This window comes from Mustela nivalis, assembly GCF_964662115.1.
Source record: "Mustela nivalis genome assembly, chromosome: 18".
NCBI lineage: Eukaryota > Metazoa > Chordata > Mammalia > Carnivora > Mustelidae > Mustela > Mustela nivalis.
The window spans coordinates 18690333-18717664 of record NC_139037.1 but is presented as its reverse complement, the minus strand read 5'-3'; the positions used below and the strand labels follow the sequence as shown (position 1 = coordinate 18717664).

At 53.2% G+C, this 27332-nt stretch overlaps 1 protein-coding gene across 2 annotated transcripts in view; it reads left to right on the top strand.

Annotated features, from left to right (window-relative positions):
* BEAN1 (brain expressed associated with NEDD4 1) overlaps window positions 1–26395 on the top strand; it is a 36492-nt gene extending 10097 nt beyond the window's left edge. Inside the window, exons 3-6 of one of the 2 annotated variants that reach the window (XM_082711078.1) lie at window positions 397–558; window positions 16008–16268; window positions 23015–23165; window positions 24133–26395. In XM_082711078.1, coding sequence (XP_082567204.1) covers window positions 516–558; window positions 16008–16268; window positions 23015–23165; window positions 24133–24472 — 795 coding nt within the window. In that variant the 5' untranslated portion in view covers window positions 397–515 and the 3' untranslated portion in view covers window positions 24473–26395. The remainder of the gene's footprint in view (window positions 1–396; window positions 559–16007; window positions 16269–23014; window positions 23166–24132) is intronic. The other variant, XM_082711079.1, reaches the window with a different exon arrangement.
* The last annotated feature ends 937 nt before the right edge of the window (window positions 26396–27332 follow it).

Genomic DNA, 27332 nt, shown 5'->3' with positions numbered 1-27332 from the left:
CAGGGTTGCAGAGAATGCTTCTAGATGTTTGGCCATAGGGCTCCAAGGGTCTGATGAGGGGCTGATGTGCTATGAGGGGTTTGGGGAGGGCAACACAGAAGACCCCTGACATTTGCAAGCGACATCTGTCCTTTACTGGTCCCTCCATATCAGCACTTCCCAAAGTGTGGGGCGGGGTTCCTCTGAGGGATATTAATGAGATTACTTTTTTGTTTTTTTTTAATTCCATGGCCAAATGAATGTGGGAAATGCTGAGTGAGACAAGTTAAGTAGCTTTTGTGACCGCAGGACTTTTCAGAGCCTTTAATGTGGTGATGTGTGTTGTGAGACTGCCATAGAAAAGAGAAAGCCCAGTGGCCTTCCCAAATTTAACTGACCACAAGGAATGTCTCACAGGACTGGTGCTCCACAGAACATCCTCGTCAGAGTTCACTGTCCTAAGGAAACCCTCCCTGCAGCATCTCTACCACGAAGCCCCTCATTTACTAATTCATTTCATCTAATGAAGCCTTGAGATGACTTTGCCCATAACATCCTTCTCATGGCTCCCTGATGTCTGTAAGTCCAAGTGATGGGCTTAATCGGGTGTACCCCTGGGGATCAAGGCTACAGCCCCCTTGGGCTTACTCCCCTAGTCTCCGCCAGCCCCACCCACCTGGGGGACCCCTTCACCTGTCCCCATGGCAGCCACCCGCTTTCTCTCATGATGTTCCCTGTGCCCCCCAAAACCACCATCACTTGATGCAGTTTGAGAGAACATGCCTTCTCCTTGATGACTCAGGACTACGAGCCTGTGTGAAATCCAGGACCCCTCCTTAGCCCCCTCCGATGATATCTCTTTGTCCTCTCCCAGCTCCCAGGCTCACTCTAGCCAATCCCTCACTCCCACTCACCGATGTCTATTCGAATATGTACCACTGGTGACTTGTCCCCCATCTTGGAGTTGGGGTCCTCTCTTCCCAGTAGTCGAAACGTCCACCGTTAAATCTTTAAACATCAAGGGACGGCTGCCATGGTCAGGTAGAGGAAACTGGTATACCCTGCCTGAGGGGGACGGTCACCAGGCATGCCCTGGGGAATACAGTGACGGTGGGATTCACTGTCCCCAGAGCGGTGTCCGGACGGAGCCAGAACAAGCTCGGTAAGTTCTTGTTATTGTCGTTACTGCTGCTGCGGAAATGGAAGCCCGAGTCCCAGGCCAGGTGAGAAGGCTGCTGTGCAGGGACACCTGCCCCCCAGAGGGCCGGGGTGATCGTGTTGAGCCGCTGGAAATGGAAACGGCTGGTAAAGGGCCCTGGGAAGCCCTGTCTACACAAAGAGAGGCCATCAGCACAAGACAGCTCTCTGCATACCCATTCCCTGAGGATAAGAGGACGTGCCCGCAGATATTCTAGGCTGTTCGGAAGCAGTTCCTACACATCTCTTCATTCGCCCCTCCCCTATAGGCCCAGTGCCTGGCATGCAGTGAGCACTCAGTAAATGTTTGTTGAATGAATAAATGTATAGTCAAACACTCTGAATGAGGAGCTGGAGGCGGTAGGTGGGGGAGAAGCTGCAGCTCCTGACTCCGCCGCCAGATTTTCTCTGTAGCTTCAGGCAGCCAGCTCTCTCTGAGACGAAGGGGTGGTCTGAGGCGAGGGCATTCCAGGAGCTCAGGGCTGCTGGGAGGCTCCAGGGAAGGCAAGGGAGGCACGGATGGGCACGCTTGGCCCCTCACTGCCCCTGGCTTCAGTAAGAGCAGCTGAGCCTATGTCTACCTATAGGTGGGGATCTGCTCAGATTTCTTCGGGGAAGTGGTCCCTGGCAATGGCAGTCCACTGGACAGGTCGTGGGGCTGTCCAGACCCACCCCTTCCTCCATCCGCCTCTCCTCCTCTGCCAGATTCTTCTCACGTTTTCCAGTCTGACTTCTTCTCTTTTCTCTGAACATGTCTGAGAAGGATTCACTGCCCCCCCCCCCCGCCGTCAGCAACACCAGCCTACTTCAGCCTAGCTTCTGCACCCCCTCCCCACACTCCATCCACTTCTGTGTCACTAACTCCAGTCCGTAGCTTCTGGTTCTCCTTCTTCCTCACGGGGCAGCTTTCTTGAGGACTCCTCCTTTGGGTTCTCTGACTGGAGCCCTCCGGTTCTCCTCCAGCCATCGGTGGTGTCCCTTGGCAGTGGGGAAGGATAGATTCTTGCCACACCTGCCCTGGGACACTGGGGTTCCCAGGGCTCGAACGCTGCTCTGGACTTCCCCTCCGAACACTCCAGACCTTCCCCTCCTCACCCACTTTTCAGCTGCAGCTTCTAGGCCAGCAGCTTCCAAGGTTCTCTCTCTTCCCCAGTTCCTACCTGCCTCCAGATTCCTCTTTCTGTCCTCTGCTGCCTGTCTTCCCTGGGCAGCCCGCACCCCTGCAGCTCACAAGGAGCTGTCTCAGACACGGCTCTTCGTTCCAAGCTGGCTTGGCTTGGTTTTGCTCTATTGCTTTAGGGTACCACGATTGACTCAGTCCCTCAGGCCAAACTGCCCAAGGAGACCCAGCGGTTTCCAAAGTGGGTCATTAGATTGCCATTCAGGCTTTGCCCCGATCTGGGATACGTTTCAGATTCAACCTGGAAATTGCTGCCTCAGTAAATGTGTACTGAACGCTGGACAAGTAAACGAATCAAAATGAAGCAGACACCTTGCGGGCAGCCTCCTCAGCTCACAGACCAGTGACCCTCACACCCTTTCTGGAAGGGATGCGGGATCACGGAGCTCCAGACATCCTCCAAACACCTGACCTGGGACCATTCTAAGGAACGAAACCAGAAATCCCAGGAGGGCCCTGACAAGGACACACACCCTCCTTTTTAACACCTCCATTCCTGTTCTGTGAATTTAGACATCTAATAGAATCGGTTTACCCTTCTTAGCTCACAAAATCATCTATCCCAGTTCAAAGGAAGCTACCAAAGCCCATTAAAACCTGGAAAACTTAGGGTAGGAGCCATAACTTGTTCCCGTTTGGGTTTCTACACCCATCCCCCGCTGCCAATTGAGAAAGTGGGGGCAGTTCCCAAAAGGAAAAACAAGCCCCAGCGTTTCCCAAGCAAGACCCCACTCCTGGGAGTCAGAGCTCCTGAGGTGGGAGGAGTGAGCAGGAAGGGTCGCCAGTGTAGGGGGAGAGCTGGGCAAAGGGCAGAGGTCTGCCTGGAAACCAGGCAGCTTCAGACACCGGGGGAAGCAGGACTGTCCACTGGCTTCTTGAGAATCATGCAGGCTTTAACCAGAGCAGGCGGGGCCAACTCCTCCCAGGCACAGCCCACGCTGGCCCACACAACGGCAGCCCCCCCCCACCCGATCCCACCTTTCAGGCACTGCAGCTCATCCCTGCCCCCCAGCGACAGCCCCTCCCCCAAGTTCTACAGGTGAGAAGACTGAAGGCAGAGGATGGAGGCAAGAGTAGGCAAGCGGGAGACCAGAGGGCTTTAGCCACTGCGAGTGGGAAATCAGGTCGTCTGCCTGCAAGTGCCAGGCCGGTGAGCCATTTTCCAGCCTTAAGCCACCGAGGGAGGTGGAGGAGGACCAGCCTGGCTCCTCAGGAGAAAGCCGGAGGCGTGGGAGCCTTCTCCATCTGGCCCCAGCTGGGCAGAGTAGCCCAGGATTCCCCCAGAACCCAGGCTCCAAGAACAGATGCTTCATAACCTCTTCTTAGCCACTGGCAGATGGCCGTTCCATGGAGCTCCCTGGGACACGGGGGTGCCCGCCTTCCGCTGGCTGCTGGGGACAGATCTGGGGGAGGAGGGACTTTGGGGGACCCAAGAGAGACGGAGGCTCTATCAGAGCAAGAAGGAGGCAGGGAAGGTAGCATGCACTGATGCTGGAGAAGTCAGCTGGGGTTCGTCTCTGCTGAGCTCTCAGGCTGCCCACAGCCTGCCAGGAAATACAGCCTGGCAGAGCCCTTGGAGGGGCTTGGGTCTCCCCGAGAATCAGTGTTATGCAGTAGACAATGCCTGGGTTTCTGTACAACCCAGTGCCGACACTTAGCAGCTGTGCTATCTGAAGCAAGCTACATAACATCTAGAAGTTCCAATTCGCTCCTCTGTAAAATGGCAATGTCATACCAGATGTGATGTTCAGATTTAACATGCTCCCGAGGAGAGTCTCAGCTGGTGCCAGGCCACTGAGATGATCCTCAAGAAGCTTGAAAGTCCCATCCTTTTGACCCCTCCTCACTACACACAGGGTAGTGTTACCTACACCTTTAGTGATAGAGCAGGGGAATGGAGACACGTGGAAACTCCAGAGGGAAATTTGGGGTTTGGACCAGATACTACTGTTTTCTGCTCAGCTCATTGTAACAGTGATCTCTGCAGAGACTTAGCTATCAACAGAAGGAAGGACTTGAGGGCAAGGCACGCAAATGATGGGACACACTCAACATTTGCCTCTCCTGTGCCCAGAGCAGACATGGTTAATCAGCAGCAGCGCTCTCCTACTGGGCCCCCATGCAATCCCAGGCTCTCCAAAACTCAAGCATACACCACCCGAAGATCACTGGCCTGTGGAGTGAAGCCCTCATTCATTCCTTGCTGTGGTCTCACTTTGGAGTGGGCAAGGGAATAGAAGTAGGGACTTCAGCTAGACATTACTCTCTGAGTCTCAGTTTTCTCATCTGTAAAATGGGAATTAATAAAAGGCTATACCTCAGAGGACTGCTGTAAGGATCCAAGGCGGTATCACAGGTCAAGGGCTTATATGGCCCTCTCTTCCCATGGTTTCCTTGCAGCAGCTCTGCAAGAGAAGGGTGAGTGTGCCCATTCCACACATGAAAAAGCTGAGCATCAAGGACATAGAGAAACTAGTCTAGGTGACAGGTCGGGGATATACCCCAGGTGAGTCTTTCCAGGGCTCAATCTTAGGTAAGGTGCAGATGGCCAGCAGGACAAGGACAGAATCAAGTCCACCCCTTGGAGGGAGGGTCCACTCTGCAGCATTTCATGCCCCACGAAGGTCCTGGCTGCCCGTCCTAGAGTTCTCTGGTCTACCAGAGTCTGACTAGGGTAGGCGCTCAGCATCGGATCGCTGATCTTACTTGTAAATACGCGTGTTCTATTAGAGCCCCTGGCAAAAAGGTGCCCACCGCAGTCTGAACACCTAACGTGGTAATACTCTAGGTATTCTCTTCTTTTTGAAAGTTTGAGTTACACCACTTCGCTTTTACAAAAGACCTACATTAGTACCTCTTTTCATGAACCAAAAGAAATCAGAAGACAGTTCTGCTTTCACGAAAACTGAAGACGGTCCGGCATTTTGTTCCAAAGCAAGCCAGTGTAACAGAGGCAGCTGCACACCCCAGGCAGCAAGAGCAGTTCCACCGAGCTCCTTCCCCAAAACCACACCCGGCAGCATCCCCACCTCCAGCCACCAGAGCTTGGAACTGCGTCTGGGCGCATCTCCCTTATCCCAGTTAATTCTGCACATCCGTTAGCAAGATGTAGCCTGAGGTATCAGAAAAGCCTAAGTGAGGTTATTCTTTGAGCCTCAGAACGCTAGAACTTTTTTTCAAATGAATTACTGATCACCACTTCTTCACTTTACACCATTTTGGCTTATGCAAGGTTTTGTGGGAATGCTCTACTTTCAGCTAGTGGGGGAAACCTATCATGGCAGCAGTACCCGCTCCCCCCTCCACTTCCACAGAACGCTCCCAGCCTGCAGGGCTCTTGCATTCCACTGCCCACCCCGCACACCCAGCAGTGAGCGTCCCAGGTGATGTCATCCAGCCTCTTGGCATCAAGGAACACAGATACGCTGACAGCCCCCAAATTTCCATCCCCAGCTCAGACTCTCCCTGAGCTCCAGACTCATATATCCAACCGTCTGCCCCCCTCAGATGCATTGGCCCCTCAGATGTCCACTCAGGGTCTCTGGAGCATCTCAGATGTAACATGTCAAGACCTGAAATCTTGACTCACAGTCCCGCATCAAAGCTGCCCATCATCTTCCCCATCTCACTAAATGACAGCTCAGTCCTTCTTTGGGCTCAGGCCCCGAACTTTGTCAGTTGTCACTGCTCTCCAGTTCATCCACTGGCAATTCCATTTAATGGATTCATCTTCAAATTGGGCTCTGTCTTGCCCCCCTGGACCAAGACACCATCATCATCTCTTGGACCACTGTCCAGCCTCTTCTGCCACAACCAGGAAAGCTCTAGAAACTGAGCCTTGGGATGGTGGAGGGGACAGTGGTTTCTGTATCTAGACATCTTGCCGATTGTCAGAGTTGTCACCTATGGCATCCCAAAGCCAAGTACACTGGGAGGAGAGGGTGGATTTTCCTGCGAACAGGAATGTACAAGGACATAGCCATTTCTCTGCTAAGGGCTACCCTCGACTAGCGACCCCTAAACTCAGCTCTGCCTGCAACTGAAACTGTGCCTAGGGTGACTGGGGAAAACTGGTTGTCCTCTGTGACGTCACTGCAGACGTGTGCAGGCCTGCTTGCTTTCCAGAGAGGAGAGAGAGGCTCCAAGAGAGACAAGTCACATAGCCAGGGACCTGCCAGAGGAGGAGACAGGATTCAAAGGCAGGCTCCTGGATCTAAGTCCAGGGCACTGGCCACACGGACCCCTCTGGGAGCACAGGTACATTTCAACTCCCAGAGCCCTCTCTATTTGCTCCTCTCGTGTCTTCTATCAGCTCCCTAAGCATCAGCTCTAGGGGCTGCTCCCTCAGCCCACCAGACCACACCTGGACTCCATGTGATCATGTAGGTGATTGTTAGGCCTTGCTAGAGACCGTCATTCCAGAGCTCTCCTCTGCCCATACCCCAGGCTCTTTAGCCCCTGGATAACACTTGTCTCCCCCAGAAATGGGGCTAAGGGTGAGGATTAGGGGTGATGCAATAAAAACGAGAATATAATTTTATAATCCAAAAAGCCAGGGTGGAACCCCTCTTAAGTTGGACGGCAGCCTTATTAGAGAGTTTCCAGCTATTTTTGAAATTTTAGGTTTTTGGTTCAATGAAATGAAGTAGTTTAAACTTTTTCAAAAATGTCCCTTTTTTTTTTTTCCCGAGATAAGTTACTGCCAACATTTTAAAATATTGACAGTGGTTCCAACAGTTTCAGGACTGTGGTTACAGCACACGTGGCTGTGGTCTGTGCACTGTGTGTCACCACCACTCCCTAAGCGGTGGGAACCGCAGCCCTGGGCACACCCCCCACCCTAACCCCATGCCACTCTCGGGAGGGAGCAAGATGATCAATGACAGCCGTGCGATGCAGCACACGGGCCCATCTACGGAGCGTAAAATCCAATTATCTAAAACAACATGACTATCAAATTCTCAGACACTTTGTAATTTATAACAGGATTTGTATATTCAGAAACCTGTGGAGTATTCTTGGAATGCTTTTAAAATATAAATTATATCGAGTATTAAGTAAAAACACTGAACCGAGCAGTGTCCCCTCGATCGGGGCAGAAGTTCAGGGTAGGGTTTAATGAACGTTTACCCACCATTTCAATCTCCATTCCTGCTCGGTCTGAGCACATCCAGCATTTCTCTCTCAGTAGGATTTATTTTGAAGTGCACAAGAACGAGAGGCTCAGCTCCACGCCATTGTCTTGTTACAAGAGGCAGGGGGATGGCAGGGTGACGGACACATGTAAGAGGAGAAAGGTGCACACAGTGTTCTCCCTTTGTTCGGCACTGGCTTTGACCGAGAACAGAAAACAAAAACATGCCATAAACAGAGAACGAGGGTCTGTCCGTAGGTTTGATTCAGCACCCAAGGACCATGGTTGTGCTGTAGAAACCATTGCAGGATGGAAGTTTTCAATATTGCACGAATATTGAAACATAGGTAATCAGAGGCACCAAAAGCACCGGTCATGTGAGTCATCATCAAAAGACAGGCCGGGTAAATATCGCACATTTCCTGTCAGCTGCTGCTAAGACTTGCATTTTTCTAAACGAAAAGAAATCCTGCGGGGCTTTTTACTTATCACTTGTTTGAAGAAAGGCTGTTTGAGGTTCCAGCATTGAACACGAGGCCTAGGTTGCAAAATTAGTTTTCCCGTAGCATCACGAGATGTATTATACTCTGTTAATACTGTTTGACATTGAACTGTCTGTCATAACTGATGGTGCCGCTAGTCTGTGGGGTATCCCGCAAAAAAAAACAAACCCATTAGAGGTAAATAACTAATTGTGAAAAAGGGGATGTGCCACAGAGATGTGAAGAAGGACCCTTTAGTGTCTTGGGATCTTTTAACTACTTCCAGGCACCTGTACAGATAGGAACCTCCATGGGCAGCATTCTCCAATGGCCTGGGGCAGGTTGCAAGTGATGAATATATTAAGAAAGTCTTTCAAAACTTTCTGCTTGCTCTAGCCCTGGCCTCGACCCTGTTCACATCTGAGTCCTGTGTTGTTCCTTGGCCCCCTGCCCACCTCAAAGTCCAAATTCCTACCAAAGATCTTTATTTTAATATAGTCAAACTTACCAATTTTTTCATGGAATTTTTGTATCTGCTTAAGAAACCCACGGTCATGAAGACATTCTCCAGTGCTTTCCTCTGGAAGCTTTACTGATTTGCCTTTCACATGTAGATCAATGTCTAAGGGATATCTTTAAGATTTTAAGATATTGTCCTATATTGAGCACACACAGTGTGGCAAGCATCCTGCTAGGCACTGTGCTTTAATTAGTTCATAGCCGAGACTGCTGTTTCCATTTTACAGATGAAGTAAGTGATAGAGGTTCAGAGGGGTAAAGAGAGCAGAGGGCAAGAAGCAGGCTTTGAACCCAGGACCATCTGTGTCTTACTTAGCCTAGGACAAGCCACACTTATGTAGGAGTGCTAGCCTTTCCCCTCAAGGAAGGCAGGTGAGGACTGATCCTTCTCAGAATATTGTGAATAAAGGGACTGATAATGTGCCTGTTTGACTCCAAAGACCACTAAGGGCTACAAAGCAACCTTGGGGGTTCAGAGGATAAAAGGCTGTTCCCAAACATCCCATAACATTTTTAGAAATCCATGTTCCATGAACCACTAATGCTAAGAAGCAATTCCAGAGCTCCATGGTTCAGTGCTAACAACCACTTAATATCACCAAGATCATGGCCAAGAGATGCCGGGCTTTGCCCCATCTAGTTTTTCGCATCCTATCTATGGAAATGACATATTAATAGATTTCCTGGTCTTAAACCATTCTTGCATTTCCAGAAGAAGCCCTGTCTACTTCTGGGACATTATTTTTAATACACTGTTGCCCTGGTGGTTTTCCAGATGGCCTCATAAATTCTAGGAGCTGAGAGAACCTCTGTGGAGCAGGGGACAAAATCCCATCACCTCTAACATTTTCCAGAATCAAAACCTATGAAAGCAAAAGACCAAAGCAAAACTCAAGGAAGAGAATACTGTAGCCCAAGTACATAGCTTGAGCCTGGACCAGTTGTGGTGGGATAGCTGAGGATAATTTGCAGCTTTCATAAATTTAACATGTTATATATCAATTATTCATGAACTTCCTGGAAAGTCCATGTTGTAGTAAATGGTCATTTTCCAAGCCATGATTTTGAGTCTCGTAATGCAAGCTGGGATGTGGGAGCTAATCCCCCCAGCTGATGGGTGGGCCAAGCCAGCCCCCCAGCATCTTCTTCCCAACACAGTTACATGACTTCCTACTCATTGAGCATTGACCATGACTCAGCCAGTGTTATAAAAACCTATGTTCTTTGTGGAAAACAGCGTAAGAGCCAACTTTAGGTGTTGACAAAAGAGGAGAGAAAATGAGGAGGTCGGGACCAGTGATGATTCTAGCAAGAAAATGAGAGTTTGGTGTGGGTTCAAGTGGAAAGCCTAATTCTGTCATGGCTTTCCTTCTGGGATGTCGCCCAGTTCACCATTTGCTCCATAGAAATAGTCAATAGAAATAGGGAAAAGTGGTTTGTGACACTGTTACGGTGAATTTCCCCAGCCAATGAATAAATTATCCACCCAACCAGAGATAAAAGTTTAGTGAATGATAACAAGACAGTAAGCTCGTTCGATATGTAGAAGCGATCGTCCATGTGAGATCATTTTGGTGAGTTTATTTAAGTGGCATCTTAATAGTGGAATAAACCACTTTCATCTTGTATTTATAGTCATGAAAGGCCTGTGGGTAGTCACTTAGATTTTCCAGTTATATTTTAATGTAGTAGTTGAGAAGCTTCTAGTAGGCAGTGGAGCACTCCCCTGTTAAGCCTGATGTGTGAAACAGATGGAAACAGAGCTACTCTGTGTGAAGGGAGAGCAGGGAGCTCCATCATGTCCCAAGCTTCTCTTCTTGGCCCTGGGGCACCTATGTAGGACCTCTTGCTTCCCACAGTTTGAGGTTCATTGTGGTCTGATTTGTACCATGTTCCCAGTGTCTAGCACATGTCCAGACGTGGAAAATGCACTTAGTGAGTATTGGTGAGTGGATGGATGGGCAGATGGATGGATAGATGGATGATCAAGAGAATGCTGTGTAGATGCCCAGGTAAATAAATACACGGAGGGTGGATGGTTGGTTGGCTGAGTAAATTTATAGAGGATTGAGGGTAGATGACTTCACATTCCAGTCCTCCTCTCCACTATAATCTACCCTGTTTATGATGCCACAAATGGCCAAGTAAAACGTTTCAAGACCTTGACATGACATTAGCTGACTTCTTGTAGAGACGCATCCCCATTGTAAGAAGAATCTTGAACACCAAGTTGCCTTTTCCTCACTTCCATGATCCCAAAGTCTAGCTGCCATCTAGGTGACCTCCTACCTCACCCCAGAAGCACCTCCTCCTTTCTGGAGCTCTGCTGGGACCTCACCTCTCTGTGTTCCTTCCTCCCTCCTCTGTTTGTCCTCCAAGAGCCCAGCCCCACCATGTGGATGTCCCTGAACCCTGCCCCAGCACTCTTGTATCTCTCCATCACAGACACTTGGCAGCAAGAGGACAGGTTTCGGCAAATGGGCTGAGAGGCTACCCTAAAAAGCAAAGGAGGAGACCCAGAAATGCCCATGCAAGGGAGCCCACCCTGCCATGCCCCCTGCCCCAGCCCCTCTGCATATTCCTGCCAGGAGGCTGGGACCTGCCAACATCCAGCGGAGAGAAGATGGCGTCTGAATCTTCTTTCCCATATTCCTTCCAGTGACCTCACTGGAGGTCACTCAGCAGTGTAGGAAGAACCGCACAGCCGAGGCCAGACTTGCCAGGGAAGTGGATCCATGACAAATGTCCTCAGACTTTCCTGTGACAGGAGCCATCAGTCAGATTTGAGTTGATGGCCCTCCTTTTCCTTTTAGCCATCCTCTCTGAGGGGGTGAGCCAGACAACAGGCTTAAAGATATTGGCTCAACACCTCCAGTCCTGGTGCCCTTCCCTTGTCAGCGCTCCTCAGGGAGCTTCAGGCTGCAAAGACCGCTTCCTTGTACACAGACAGAGGGACTGTAGAGCTGCCTGCACACTACACTCAACAAGGACTTGGTAGTGATCTTCTGCCTCAGTTTCCCCACCTTGCCTGTTCCCCAGACTGGAGACAGCCCTGACCCCATCCTCCTGACACAGGACTGAATCTTATCGCCTCCCCTCACACCCACTGTGCTCACCCAGCTGCCACCCCCTCCCGACCCCTCTCAGACCCATTCACCCACCCTGGAGGGATGAACATTCGAGAATAGGTATCTCTTTGGACAGAGTGCCAGCAGGTCCAGAGAGGGCAGAGTGTGCCGAAGGTCACACAGCAAATGAGCCATAGAACCAGACACAGAACCCAGCTCCCCTGTCTCCACCCCCACCACATCCCACTCTCTTCCCCTGCTTGGTGCCACTATTTGATGAGTTGTCAGGTACCCTGGGTTCAAATCCCAGATCTGCCACAAAACCAGGGCAAATCTTCAGCTCACCAAGACCCAGCATCCTTATCTATAAATGAGGGTAACAAAGGTATCTGCATAGAAGAGAAGCCGGTCCCAGACCCTGCCCCACATGTAGACCTGGGTCACATAGAGCCTTCTGACTCAGTTGTGGCTCCCAGCTGGACCAGAAATCTGGAGGCAGAGATTTATGCCTGGCACAGCAGTGGGCCATGGCCCGGGGTACTGCCCCAGCCTCAAAGGGGCCCTTGGGACCCTACCTGCCGAGTAGGGAAGCATCAGGCCTCTCCTTGAAGCCTGCTCAGAGCACATCAAAGAAGAGAGGCAAAGGAACTCTGCAGTGGCCTTCTGCCAACCAAGGGTGTCTGCCAGAGCCTGGCTCTGTACTTGGCTCTGCACAGCGCGGGGCCGTGGTCCTCAGCCTCCCCGACCCCAGCCCCATGCTCACGTGGACCCTGGCAGCAGCCTCCTCCCTGGCCCCCCAGTCCCCACTTTGCCCCCCCCCCCGATCTGCACTCAGAGGGCTCTCCTAAAACACTGTGACCACACTCCTTCACCCAAGTCTCCTCTCTGCCCCAGAGATAGAGGACAGTCTCTTGATTTGACATTCAAAACCCTTCACGGTCTGGCCACTGCCTCAGCCTCCACCTCTCTCATGACTCCTCAGAAGCACAAGGTTCTCCTGTGGTGGGATTTGCCAGACGGATTCACCATCGATCTGGAGCCCACCCCAGACCTGGACTCCTCCGTTAAGACCTGATCCGCTCCCCTAGACGGTAACACCCCTTCCATCCCCACAATCTGCCCGGGCTTGTGAACGAGCGCGGATCCCGCATTTGGGCTGGACGGTTGGGTGAGTGATGAGCAGAAGGACGTGCCAGCGGGTGAGTGAGAATGACGGAGTAGCTCACAGAGCCCGTCCCCATGCCCCCAAGAACACAAGCAACCCATCCCTGACCTCCCTCCTTGAGACTCAAATGGCCCCCGAGTTCCCTTTGTGGGCTGGCCTCGCCCAAGATGCTAGAAAAACCCAGTGACAAGACCGAGGGGACACAGGTCCTGCCCTCCAGGGGCTGTCAACCCCATGTGGAACCAGAGGGAGTATGAGTGCAGGCTCGGGAACAGCACAGAACAAGCTGGATCTAAGTTCTGGCTCCACCCCTTTCACTACCTCTGTGCCTCAGCTTCCCCATCTGTAAAATGGGTGGGAAAGATATCTGCCTCTCAGGTTGCTGTGATGATTAAATGAGATTATGGTGCTTATAAAGGGTGTAGAGCCTGACCATTGCTGGTAAGTGCCCGGTGAGAGCTACCTTAGTATTCCCATTGTTCCTCTGTGGAGAAATTGCCCCAGGGCCCCTCCCCACAGTCCCAACCACATCTCTGGGACAGATGCAGAAATGGAAGATACACAGAAGAGGGGTCCCCTCCCCCGGCCCCTCAGCCCTGAGTATCTACTTGTCCCAATCTGTCTCTTCCTGACACACACGGGCTCCCTTCTCTGGAATCCTGGTGTTTTATCAGCAACGTTCAGCTGTCAGTACGCCTTCACCCTGCATAAGCTGTAGATCACGGCCTGCTCTGACTACAATAAAGGGATCCAGAAGCAGCCAAGCATCATTTTAGAGACAGGAACTTTTTAGTTTATCAAGATCCAAGAAAACATGAGCTCCCAGAGCCCAGTGCCTGGTCGTCACAGGCTCTAGCCCTTGGCTCAGAGTGTAGCCCTTGAGGTTGCCCCCCAACCCAGCTCCCTCTCCGTGGGCCACGTGACCTTGGGCAAGTTGCTTAATCTGTCTAGGGCTCAGTTTCTCCACCTGTAAATTGGGGATCTAGCCCAGGCCATCATGAGAATTAAGTGTGTGAGGAGTACCAAGCACAGTGTGGGACCCACAGTAGATGTTCCAGAAAGGGGAGCTACTCAGGCTGGTCTGTGGAGGGAGGGCAGCCTCTCAGGGAAGAGCTGGAACTTTGAGGCACAACTTCCTCTTGACCATGGGCACCTCTGTAGAAGCCGCTTGGGAAGAAAGTCCAGGAGAGAGGCAAAACCTGCCTTATCCTCTGTGCTTGCCACAGCTGGTGTAGGGGGACGGGGAGGCAGAGGGGTGGCAAGGAGGGCTGTCACCCTGTTATTTCTCTGCAGTCATACATATCTTGTTGATATAATGGGCCCTGCGTTTAGAAATTGGAAGAGTTTCCCTCCTAATTTAAAGTAGCACCTACCTCTGCCGGTCCTGGTGACTGGGAGATTAATTGCTCAACCAGCCAGGCAGGTGGGCGCCGGCACCAACTGGCTCTGTCTGCGGGAATGGGTGATGCCATCATTGCACCCAACTGGTGATGAGACTGGTGATGAGACTGGAACTGCTGGGGGACAAGGCTCTCATCTGCAGGTGACGCGGAGGAGGGCGGGGCATCTTCAAGGTGACCCTGAGGCACCGGCACCTCAGCAGCACAGAACAGACACACACACTCATATCCAGCTCTAGGGAGCTGAACTGGGCACCATCCTGGACGGGCCAGCTCTCCAGGAGCACGTCTGCCTTGAGTCATGGGTGACCGGTATGACGCAAGCCATGGCAGCAGCGGGGACACACTGAATGGGACAGTCTAGAGCCCTGACAATGGTGTGGACCGTGCCCCCACTCCTACTTTCTGGAAAAGAGCGATGTCCCTGACATGCACCACCCCTGCCCTTGGCCTCCAAAATGAGAGGCCACCTGGTGAGGAGGAAGAGGGTGACATCAATTGGACAGCTGGGCAGCCTGGACTTTACTAGAGAGAATCCAGTAATAGGTGACCATGGCTCAGGTCCAGTCTGAGCCAAAGCCCTGGCCACTGGCTGCAGAGTAGTAGTAGCACAGGGCACCATGGTCACACTAGGCAAGTGGGACCAAAAGCTCCATTCCCTGACTGGGTGGAATCACCATGTGGACCACTACTAGAAAGGACATGGAGGCTGCCTCCTGGACCCAAAAGGAATAAGAACCATTGTCATTTCGTAACGTCTGCCACCAGCCTCGACTGAGGAAAGCGTGGCCGGCGTGTTCCATGTCCACAGCCAAGGGCTTGAGTCCTCCTAAATTGAGGTCTGACTGGACAATTTAAATGGATCTCTTTTGCCTGAGAGACAAGGAGGACAGCCCCACTTTGCCCCTTTCCAGCTGTGGGTCTTCAGGAAAAACGGACAACTTGAGCTTAGGGTAGCTAGCTGACAGCCAAGGGAATAAAGACAAGCAGCTGGCACTTCCCCAAAAACTCAAGCAGGCCCAACCAGTCAAAAGCAGACATGAAACTGAATTCTGTACCTTGTCGAAAGTGGGGTCCTGATGTCTCCAGCCGTTACCGCCGTGTCGTTGGTCTCTCCCTTCAGTGCTTCAGCCTTTGCTCCCTATTATCGTAGGGCTATGTTCTTAGGTGCATATAGGTTTATAATTGTTACCACTTCCTGACAGACTGCCCTTTCATCCTTATAAAATGCCCCTTTATCGCTAATGACAGTTTTTGTTTTGAAGTCTGTCTTTTTTAATATTAGTACAGCCACTCTGGGAAGCCTTCTCTGCTCTGATCCAACCCCTTGATGTGTCTGGGTCAGTTACCATTTGATTTCCCTGGAACCCCCTGGGGAGGTTTCACCCCCCCAAAGCAGGAGGTCAGTGTTAGAGGCCAGCAGAGTTAGTCCTCATACTTTGACCAACATCCCCATCCATCACTGACCCCTTTCCAAGGTAAAGTTCACCTTCCAACCTCAAATCTTGGTGGAGTAGAGTCCCTATCTAGCACTGAGTCTTGACTTCAGGCCTCAGTTCTGCCACTGATTTGCTCTGTGACCTTGGACAAGTCTATTGCCTGGAGTTTTTCTTCTCCTACCTGTGAGCTAGTTGAGCTCTCCGGCCAGAGCTGGAGAAAAGAGGAGGGGAGGTCAAGCCGCAGCCTCAGGGGCTCCTTCAGGGAGCAGAGCAAAGCACTGTTCCCTTCCTCCCTCTCACAGGCAGCTGGGACACCGTCCATGGGGCTGAAGCCTGACTGTCCTCCATTTATTAGGGACACATCATTCACGGGCAGCCGGGCTGGAAGAGGAAACATGGCAGGGTCTGTGCCCCAACTCAATGTCCTCTCCTTGTTCCCAATAGCTCGGTACAACCGAACCAGCTATTTCTACCCCACGTACTCAGAGAGCTCGGAGCACAGCCACCTGCTGGTGTCTCCTGTATTGGTGGCAAGTGCAGTCATAGGGGTGGTCATCATCCTCTCCTGCATCACTATCATCGTGGGCAGTATCCGCAGGGACCGGCAGGCCCGGCTCCAGCGTCACCGCCACCGCCACCGCCGCCACCATCACCACCACCACCGCCACCGCCGCCGTTACCACCGAGAGTACGAGCAAGGATACGGTGAGTTGCCGTCCACCCCGGGGCCTGGCCTCCTGTCTGATTGTGACGGCCACCCAGGAGACACACGGGAGGGGGGCAGCCCTGCCAGGGGTGGGACGGGGTGGTCAGGAAGAGATCAGAGGCTCTCAGGGGCCTGAGAGGTCCAGGAGTCTGCCAAGGTGACCCTGAAGGTCAAAGGAAGGGTGTGGTGCTACTCCCCAGCCTTGGCCAGTGTGGGCCCGGCTGTACTGACAGCTGGTCCAGCTGGGACCTGCGTGGAAGGACGGAGGGAGAGAGGGATGGGGGGGTCAGAGGGGGGGACAGATGGGGAGGGGGATGAGGAGATGGAGAGGTGAGGGAATGGGGGTGGGGCGAGCGAGTGGACAGACCAGTGGCTGAAGGGAAAGATGGGTGAGTGGGTGGGGTGGGAGATGGTTGGCGACATGGGTGGACAGAAGGACACAGGAAGAGAGGATGAATGGCTAGAGTGGGTGGATACAGGCGTGGACTGGGTGGGCTGTGTGAGCGCATGGATAGATGGGGTGGATGGATGGATGGATGGAAAGATGGACAGATAGGAAGGTGGTGGGATGGACAGGTGGGGAGTCAGTTGGACACATGAATAAGTGGATGGATGAATGATGGCACGAGTGATGAGTGAGTGACTCTACCCCCAGGGAGCCTGCAAAGTGCATAGAGAACGGATTGGAGATTTTCCCAATGAGGGGAATCTCCCTTACACAGAGGTGGTGGTTAATTCCTGGGGCAGCCAGTCCCCAAAGTGTCCATCTGGCCAGAAGGCCTGAACTGTTTAGAGAAGGCAGCCACCTGACTTTGTCTGACACTTGGAAGGGGACCGTTATCTAACAGCAGCAAGAAGGAGCTCAGTTCATTCAATTCCCAGAATGGTTGTCAAAAGCAGGAAAAAGCCTGCCCTGAGGCCTGACGGAGCCTCGGCCTGGACTCTGGGAGCCATATGGGCCCAGAGGCCACCATCACACCACAGGTGAAGCCACCTGGAGGCTCCAGAGCCATGGCAGGGCCTAGCAACCTTTCCTCCTCCTCTGCGACAGGCAGAGCTTGGGAGAAAGAAAGAAAATAAAAATCTAAAAACTGGTTGGGTGGGATCTCATCCACATGGACCAGAGGCCTGAAATCCACAGCCCCCTCCCAACATGCCCTGATCACCCAGCGGCTTTGCGCCACTTCCTCCCCCTTCCACACAGAGTTAACTGGGTGAGGAAGGGGCTACCTTTCAGCAACTACAACTCGCCTCCCGCACCCGGCCGCCGGGAGCTGAAGCAGGGAGGACCTGGACGGCAGGACACTCACTGATTGCCCCGCACTTTTCACGCACGATCTCATTTCACCCTTACTGTGGTCCTGGAGGTCAGACTACTTTTTATTGCCTCCCCAATTTACAGATAAGAAAGTTGAGATTGAGGGGCGCCCGAGTGACTCAGTGGGTTAAAGCCTCTGCCTTCAGCTCAGGTCACGATCCCAGGGTCCTGGGATCGAGCCCCGCATCAGGCTCTGTGCTCAGCAGGGAGCCTGCTTCTTCCTCTCTTTCTCTGCCTGCCTCCCTGCCTACTTGTGATCTCTGTCAAATAAATAAATAAATCTTTTTTTTTTTTTTTTTAAAGGAAGTTGAGGTTGGGGCATTCAGGTGGCTATAACAAACATACCAAAAACGGAGTGGCTTGTAAACAAAAGAACTTTTTTTCTACATTCTGGGGGCTCGGGACTCCCAAGATCAAGGCCCCTGCAGATCTGGTGTCTGGTGAGGGCCCACGTCCTTCTTGCTGTGTCCCCACACAGTAGAAGGGATGAGCTAGCTCTCTGGGGTTTCTTTTGTGAGGGCACTGGTCCCTATTGTGAGGGCTTCACCCTCGTGACCTAATCATCTCCCAAAGTCCCCAACTCATACTAGCAGCACCTTGGGGGTTCAGATTTCAATATAAGAATTGGGGGCTGGAGGGTTTAGCAAACATTCAGACCATAGTCAGGTGCTGAAGTAACCTACCTAGGGTCAACCAGCCAGGTGGACCCCAGATTTGAGCCCAGGTAGCCCAGCCTAGGCTCCTGCAGGCTCCCCACCACGTGCCATGGGTCGCACCACTGAGGGAGGCTGAAGGTGTGGGGGAAACAGCACCAGGGGCACCCCATGGGCCCAGGGCCCCATCTGGCAAATGCACCCAAGACCTAGGGGCCCTGTGGACCTGGATGTTGCTCCGCTGGCAATGCTGGTAGGAGAAGTAGAAGAGCAGGAAGCTGCCCCTCTCAACGAGACACAGAGGGTCATCACCTGGCAGGGGACATGTGGCCACGATGGAGGAAGGGGACAGCAGGTCAGCAGGTCAGTGGTTTGTCCTCACTGCCCAACAGGGGAAGCTAAAGAGAAAAGTCAGCATGAATCAAGCAGGTACTGGAAGCTCAGCCAACCCAGTCCCCTCTAGGGTCCCCAGAAGCTGAGGACTCCCCAAGAAGACAAGCCAGGAGCACTGCCCAGCACTGGCCTGGCTTATTCCTATGCTTATAGCACCAGCCGGCCCCTGGAGGAGTGGGAGGCTCTTGCCCAGGCATGCCCACTCCCAATAAGGAGTGAGGATTAGGGTTAGGGGAACCTCCACACCTTTGCATATGCTCTTCCTAGGTCTACAGTGCCATTCCCCATACTAACCCCCCGCCCCCCACCCCGCGACAACTGACAAAAGCCTACTTGTCCTTCAGGCCCACCTCAAATGCCACCTCCATCCTGCCCAGGTAGGATGGAATCACCCTTCCCTGTACTTGCTTGGCATTTGCCCACACTTCTGCCAATGCCCCTGTCATGGGATGGCAGGGTTACACCATGGGAAACAGGACCTGTGGGTAGCTCTTGACCAGTGGGGTCCATAGCCCAGCAGAGGATCTCACCCAGAGAAGATGTTCCACCAGGGAAGGAACCACCCCATTTCCTCCTCACTGCAAGTGCTGTGTTTGCCCATTTCCTTTTATTTAGTGTTTTATTTTTTTAAAGTTGTCTCTACACTTGACATGGGCTCCGAACTCACAACCCTATGATCAAGAGCCAGCCAGGTGCCCCTTGCCCATTTTAAAGACCGGGGTACCAAAGCACCTTGTTGAACAGCCTGGAAGTTCCCAGGCCTGAGGAGCCTGGTACTTAGAGCATGGGAGAGGGGGCCAGAGTAAATCCCAAGCTGAGGTTTGAGGTCGACCTTGGCCTTAAGAAGAGAGATGGGCCTGGAGGCCCAGGGCTGGTGCCCCATGAGCAAGGCCCTGGCCCTGATCTGTGGAGTTAGTGGTGTGACAGCAGGTCACAGCCAGGCCACACCCGGCATCAGGCCTTTGCTGCCCAGTGCTGACGGGTGCAGCCCTGCCTCCCTGTCCCCATGGGTACCCATGTGTAGGGTTCCCGCCTCCTTGCCCTGCTTAGGTTCTCAGCTCTTGCTTGAGGCCTCGGTGGGGAGAGGCACTGACGCCCCCCATAGCTTCCCACAGCTTCTTAGAGGGTGCACAGGGGTGCCAGGAGCCTTGGAAGGAGGCTGGCGAGAAAGGAAGCACCCCGTGCCTCACTGTGGGGAGGGCAAAGCAGCAGAGCACTGACAAGCACCCGCCCGGTAGCCCTGGGGACGCTTCTGTCCTCCAGACACCCCCTTCCCCTGGCTGCCCTGACTCGGGCTCTCCTGCTCTCTCTCCTAGCGCTCTGCCTGCGCCTCCTCAGACTTCTCTGTGGATTCCTAGTCTCTGAGGAGAGGAATAGCAAGGTTCCTCCAAGCCAAACCCTTGGCCCCAGGTCCTCTCTCTACATGCACTTCTGGCTCCATCTCAGCCACCTGCCTGTTTCAGACACTCCCGGTCACCCTCGGCCAGGGCTCCCCCAGGCGTCTCTCCTCAAGGTCTCACAGGCCCCTCAGAACCAGGGATCCAAAATGGCCTTCATCTTCCTCGTCTTACTGTTCAACCCAGGGAAAGTGGTCTAACCAGTGTGTAGCTCAGGCGAGTCACCTCCATGATGGGTACACGGGGACCCACGCCTACAGGGTACTGTGAGGACTAAGTCGCACAGAACCTGGCTTCCGGGTCTGTGCTCAATACATGTTAATTCTTTTCATTCTTTCTCCCCCGAGAAAACCTAAGCCAGGGCCACACTGGTGACACTGGCCGCTGCCCCTTGCCAGCCACCTGACCGGCAGCTGCTAGGCATTCTCTGCAAGGCAGCCTAAGTGACTGACCTGGTGACTGACCTAAGTGCCATCCTCTGCTCAACACCCCTCAGTGGCTCCCCATTGCCCTTAGGACACAATTGGCCCTCCTCTGCCTGTGCACAGAGTCCTTCTGCTGTCCAGCCGGGCACAGAGAGAAGAGCCAATAAATGTTTGAAAATGAATGAATGAATGAATGAATGAATGAACCAGTGAGTGAATGAAACAAATTCTATTTCTGTGAGATGGAAAGATCTTCAGTTTTAGGAGGCAGATCGGGTCTCTCACTTGCCGGGGCTTTAGAGTGAGCGCCCCCACCTCTCAGTTTCCCCATCTGAGAGCAGGAGGCGGCCACAGCGCCTCTCACAGGTGTGGGGTGAACACAGCAGGTGCCCGTGGGTGTAAATTCCTGTTCTCTATTCCTGGGCTCGTGGAGGGGCGTGTACCTCAGATTGGGGTTAAATCATGAGCTGAAGCGTTTCTTGACTTTGGCAAACAAAGGGGTAGGGAGATCTCACTCCCCATGAGGTGGCTAGAGGGACTTCCAGAGGCCTAGACCACTGGGGTCTGTGCTGACGTGGAAGTAGAGAGAGGAGATGAGAAAAGAATTTGGGGAGTTGAAATGAGGGGCCGGGGGAGTCTTTCCAGCTAGCTGTTCCTCAGGAACTCTGTCTGCGCTGAGCTGGGTGAACTCAGGATCGGGTTCTGAGCTAGGTGAGCGCCTCAGAGCAGCCTCAGTTTCCCTAAGCTGTTCGGCCTCTGGGAAGCCCCAGGAAAGATGCCCAAGCAGAGAGGGGCACGGCAGTGTGCTCGGCTCCATTAGCTGCCGGGCGTGCCCACCGCAGCTCTCCCACCATGGTCTAGGACACAGCTTTAGCTTTCCCGAGGTTGAGACAAGCCCTAACCTCCTGTGTGGTTTGGTGGGCCCCTCCTCGCCCCAGAGCCCAGAGGCCCACATCCCACCTCTGTCCTCACCCTATTTCATGCTTTCTTCTTTCCTGAGTTTCTTCCTCAAGTTCTTCCAGAAATTCTCACCCTTCAGCTGGTGCCCTAAAGGGAAACAAATCTCATTTCAGCTCCTTTTTATAGCATGCGTTATTGGGGACCTTTTTCCTAGTAGAGAAGTAATATGTGTTCACCGTGGGAAAACCTTTAAAATACAGAAAATATAAAGAAGAAAATAAGGGTCATGATCCTGTCATCAAGACAGAGCCACTGTTAACGTGTCTGGAATATTTTCTTCCGAGAGCTTTCTCAAGGTCCATAGATAACCCCGGGATTATACCTGCAGATAGAGTTTCACGTCCAGATTTTTCTACTCACTGTTGTATCAGGAGTGGGCAAAAAGAGATGAAGGAAGTGGAAAGAATATTATACAGCTTGTAGAATGGAGAATGGGGACGGATATCCTCAGTGTGTAAGATGGGAATAGACGGTGCTGCTGACCTCAAAGCAGGTCACTAACCCCACCCCAGACAGATAAGCCCCACCCCCTGATGTCGCCTCCTGATCTCTGAAGGGAGGAGCCTGCGGAGACCCCAGTGTGGGTGGGGAGACCTCATGCCTCAGCCATCTTTGCAGCTCCCCTGTCCCCTAGCCTCTACTAGAACTGCCAGAAACAGGGAGGTGGAGCGCTTTATAGAGTGAGGAGCCAGGCTATTGAGCTGCCCTCTGGTCCTACCAGTAATTTGTTGTGTGACCTCTGGCAAGTCGCCGAGCCCCTCTGAACCACACTTGTTGAATGCATGTGCTCTATCAGCACTTCCTAAGCAGTGTTACTAGATCCAAGAAAAGAAGAGTCTGTGATCAAATGCTGCCCAAGTACTGTCAAATGCAATTCTCAGCTGCAGGACTTTTCAGAGCCTTTAATGTACTACTATATGGTAAACATACAAACAAAACAGAAGAGAAGACAGTATATGGAGTGGCCAGAATTCATTACAGAAGTGCCTATTCTCCTGGGATAAATAAGGGAATAATGTATAGTTGGGCGCAGGGAGAAGGGAGGCCTGACCCCAGAGACCTCTGTGGCCCTCATTCCCTGACTCCCCAGTTTTCATGTCCCAGTTTCAAAGCTTCCTTTTCACACCACACTCTTATTTCTAACCTCCTTCCTTAGCTCAACTGTTCTTTCCTTCTTCCCAGTCTGTCCCTCTTCTCTTGGCTAATTCCTAGATAAGACCCAGCTTTAGGAGCCCCTCCTCCAGGAAGGCCTCCCTGACTTCCAGGCTGAGTCAGCTCATCCCTGTTCCCATAGAGCCAGTGCTGCATCTATCAAATCTCATGTCTCAGTACCAGGCTGTTACCAGGACAGGCTGCTCACCACCCTGGGAGTCCCACCAGGGCAGAACCCACTCCACTTCCTCTCAGAGACCCCATGCCCAGCACAGCAGTGGTGCTTACATTCTGGGGCTATAGCTCTGAGAGAATGACAGGCCGCTGGGGTTGGTGAGGAACCAGATGGTGAGCTGGAGAGCACAGGGTCTCAGTGGCCTCAGCTACACATGTAGGGCCCTCCCTGCTCCCGGTCTAAAGCCCAGGCTGAATGTCTGTCCCCTGCAGTGTCTGATGGGCACACGTACAGTCGCTCGAGCCACCGGATACGCTACAGCTGTAGCCCTGTCGAAGACTGGTCCCCTCCCTTGGACCTGAGTTCTGATGGGGACGTGGATGCCACAGTGCTTCGAGATATGTACCCGGATTCTCCACCAGGGTAAGGAGACAGTTTGGGGGAGGAGGGCAGGAGCCGGAAGGGCACTGGGTATGAATCCCTACCCGCCCCCCCCACCCCGTCCAGGGGAAATAGCAACATCTCCCCCAAACGGTGTAAATGCAGAAAATCCCTGGATGTGGCCATCTCCTGACCAAGCAGGTCCCAATGACACAGGGCATGATTCAAAAGATGTCACTGGAGAAGGAGAAGCTCAGCTCCTTCTGACTCATGTCAGGGGATGGGCCCCGGCTCCTTCGTATGCACCCCCAAAACCCAAAACCCCATGCACTGGGTCAGGCCTTACTGTGTCCAAACTGCACTCATGACCATCAGGTAGCCCAGTCCCACTGGGGAATTCTTCTCTGGGGGGCCTGTGGGTTCTCCCTGGCACCCTCAGGCAGATGACTCACAGGCTAATAGTTGGAAAAAGAAGAGAGATCAGGACCTCCTTTGCTTTCTTTCCAGGAGACCCCTCTGGCCCCACAAACAGCCACAGCCCCATCACCCTGTACCCCATTCCCCTTGGGGGGCTTAAGTGCTCTTTTGCCCTACACCTCTGTGTTTCTGAGGAGCCCAGGGTCTCCTTCTAAGCCTGGAAGGGCCGCTTCCATGACTTGAGGCCCAGGAGAGTCAGACAGGCTGAGGGTACTGCCCCGGACCATGCATTCTCAGTGCCGGCTAGGAAGCCGCTCCATTGGCCGTGGCCACTGTTCTGAGCTATCTAAGACCCGGAGTTCAGTGACTTGCCCAAGCACATTCACACGGAGCCTGGGCTGAGTCAGGACTAGAATCCAGTCTCAGTGGTTCAGCGGTACCTTTCCTGGGGGGGTTGGAGGGTTTCATTAGAGCCAGCATGACAAACCTCCAGGGCAACCGTCCCTGTCGCCAGGCTCCCAGCCCTCGGGAAAGCCCCCACACTGGCCCCTGAAGGTTCCACTGAGCCCTGAGGGAGCCTCTTCTCTTGCAGTTATGAGGAATGTATGGGACCAGGAGCCACTCAGCTGTACATCCCCACGGACGCACCACCACCCTACTCGCTGACCGACTCCTACCCAGTGCTGGATGGCATCCTGTATGGGGGCATCATCCACAGCCCGGGCCGATACGAGCAGGCGCAGAGGATCCTGGGCCAGGCTGGCCTCCACACCATCTCCATGGATACCCTGCCCCCTTACGAGGCCGTGTGCGGGCTTGGCCCCCCATCAGGTCTGCTGCCACTGCCGGGCCCAGAACCGGGGCCCAGGAGCTCCCCAGGCTCACCCACCCCGACCCGGGCCCCGGCCTCTCGTCCAGAAAGGATTCTGTGAGTGACCCAGCCAGCCAGGTCCTGCGGTCCCTCGGGCTGAGCCACAAGGGCGTGCACACACACACACACACACACACACAGGCTTACAAGGGCATGCGTACACGCACACACACACAGATGCACACACAGCACTCCCACGTGCACACATACATACACAGTTTGTACACCTACACACACACAGATGGACACACAGCACTCCCATGTGCACATACAGATAGTTTGTACAAGTACACACACACTCACAGAGCTGTGCACACACTTCTACGTGCACACACAGATAAACGGTTTGTACATACACATACACGCTGACACACATGCACACACACATCCAGATACGCACCACACATGTACAGACATGTGAATACACACAGCCCCCCTCCCACATCCACACAAACCCATCTGCTAAGGTTTCATTAAAAATGAAGCTCTCTTGACCTCCCGTCTCCTCCCCAGCCTGTGGTTATGCCTTTGCAGGCAATGCTGGGAGAAGACAGTTGGAGAGGGACAGGGCCTTGCTCCCCCCTCTCCCTGGCCTGTTTGCCTCTGCCCTCGCCTGGCAGGCTGTGCCCAAACTCTGATTCTGCCTCCAGAAACTGCCTGACCCTCCCAGGTCGGCCGCCTGCCCCCACCCCCACTCCAGGGCAACACGCCCTCCTGGGCAGTGGGACAGGCCTCAGTGAGGTTCAGCCACACACTGGACCCCTCCCTCAATTCCAGGGCAGCCACACTATCACCACCCTGACACTTACGGGGTGAGGGACACGGGCCTGGGGGCCCAGGCACAACCTGGAAGCCCTCACCGCCCCCCCCCGCCCCCTCCCTAACCCAGTGCCCCCGGCCTCATGGCGCTGGCGGCGTTATTTTGGAGGGCCCCCACCCCAAGCGACTGGTGATGAGCAGGGTCCTTGGCGGGCGTGCGACAGTGGTGGTGGTGGGTTACAGCTGTCCCCGTGTCAGTCCAACCACGGCCCAGGGCTGAGGGTCTTCAAAGAAGAGAAGGGTGGCCTGGGCACAGCTCTGAGACAAGAGACGTGGCCCCTCGCTAAGTGCGTGCCCAGCTGACCACCATGGCCGAGTGTGAGCTGTCTACCCTTCCCCCGGGCGGCAGCTCTTAGTTGGGAATCGTGAGCTGATGCATTCTGCCCCTGCCCTCCAGGGCACTTGCAGAGATGAAATACTGGGGAAGCGGGCCCCCGAAATACTAGCATGCCACCATGAGAGATCAGATCTGGGCCTCACCGCCAGAGGCACCCGGAAGGGATATATGGGTGTGCCTGCTTACAGAGTGGCCCACAACTCCCAGCAATTTCCATCCAAGAAGATGGATGAAGACCCAGCCTGCCAGAGGGAGGCAGCCGAACAGCTTTGCAGAGTGTCCCGCCAGCATTGCCAGCGGCAGGAAGTGGAAAACTCGAGTCCACCCTGCCTCCCCCCCGCCCCCACCCACCCCCGCCCCCCATTTCCATTCTTCTAATGAAGGGCTAAGACATTTCAGTAATCCCTTTCTTGAGAAGTAGGGTGACAAGGATGGCAATCGTGAATTTTACTTTCTGTAGAAATAGGGTTTCTTCCGGTGCAGAACCGAAAGGAATCCGTGCAGAGGTTCTGCGGCATCCTGAAGCACCCAACTCCGCCAGGAAAGGGACCTTGTTTACAAGCAGTTCTGTCCGCCTCTGTGGTGTACTGTTTTCTAGGCAAAAAATATCTGTCTGTTGTACTGTATAGCCTTTAAATGCACTCCAGGGATGGGACTCTTTTAAGAAATGCATCCTGCTTCTGCAACCCTAGAGAGTACTGTGGGAAAAAAGATAAAAATCCCTAAGTACTCACCAATGTTTGAGGGATGGAGCTAAACAGCTTTTCTCGTTCCTGGTTTAAGCGCTAAATAAGCAACAATGTATCTTTTCTGTGTTCAAAATAAATATATCGTATCAATAAAAATATTGCAAAAATAATATTCGGGAGGAGTGCGTGTGGTAAGGGGCTCGGGCCATCGTTCACATGTAAGGAACGTTAAGTAAATAACAGCAAATCGGAAGTACCTTCCTTCTCTCAAGAGGAGAAGCCCTGAAATCTTGTCACTTCCCTGTTGACACAGCTATTGGGGTAGTCAAGGACTTCCATGCTGACTCGCTTCTTTTCTTAACCTCCCTGAAACACAGCTTCATCTCTCGGAGCCGTGGTCAGGGTGTCACCAACACGGGCCATCAAGTTTTGGACTTGACTTCAGGATCCCCAGACACTGAGCTTTCCCCTAGCCCAGCAGTTCATTCTCAGCACCTTGATGGTTTCCACTACCAGGAAGGGGGTAGGAGGATTGGTAATTAGACGGAGATGAGTTGCTTACTTCCCCTTGCAGAAATTCTTTCCTGTGCTTTGTTCATTAATCCCTTCTCTGGCAGAGGCTGGCTGCCTTCCTCTGTCACCCTTCCCTCCCACTCAAACTCGAGTGGCATCCACCAGCAGAGTCCTAGACCCGGGAGTACCCTGAAAGTGGGACTCAGTCCGGAAGAAAGGTACAGCATCAGTTCCAGGTCCCAGCCATCCTGCACCCACTCCAAGCCCACACTGCCACCTGCTGGCCGCCTGCTGCCACTGTTCAAAGCCAACAGGTCTGCCTTGGGAAAATAGCACGCGCTTCCCTTCTCTCACTTGCAAACCCACCGCCCACCGACATTAGCAGTTGTAGACAGAACCTCTTTGGGTTCTGATCTGGTCTTCCACCCTGGTGATATTTCGTGAGGCTTAGCCAGTCAAGCATTCTACTCTCAGGAATCCCACCTGCCCCCCAGCCTCTCTCTCTGGGCACAGCCTGAGGCCTAAGCACCCCTCTCTGTATGCAAATTAATCACGCCTCTGAC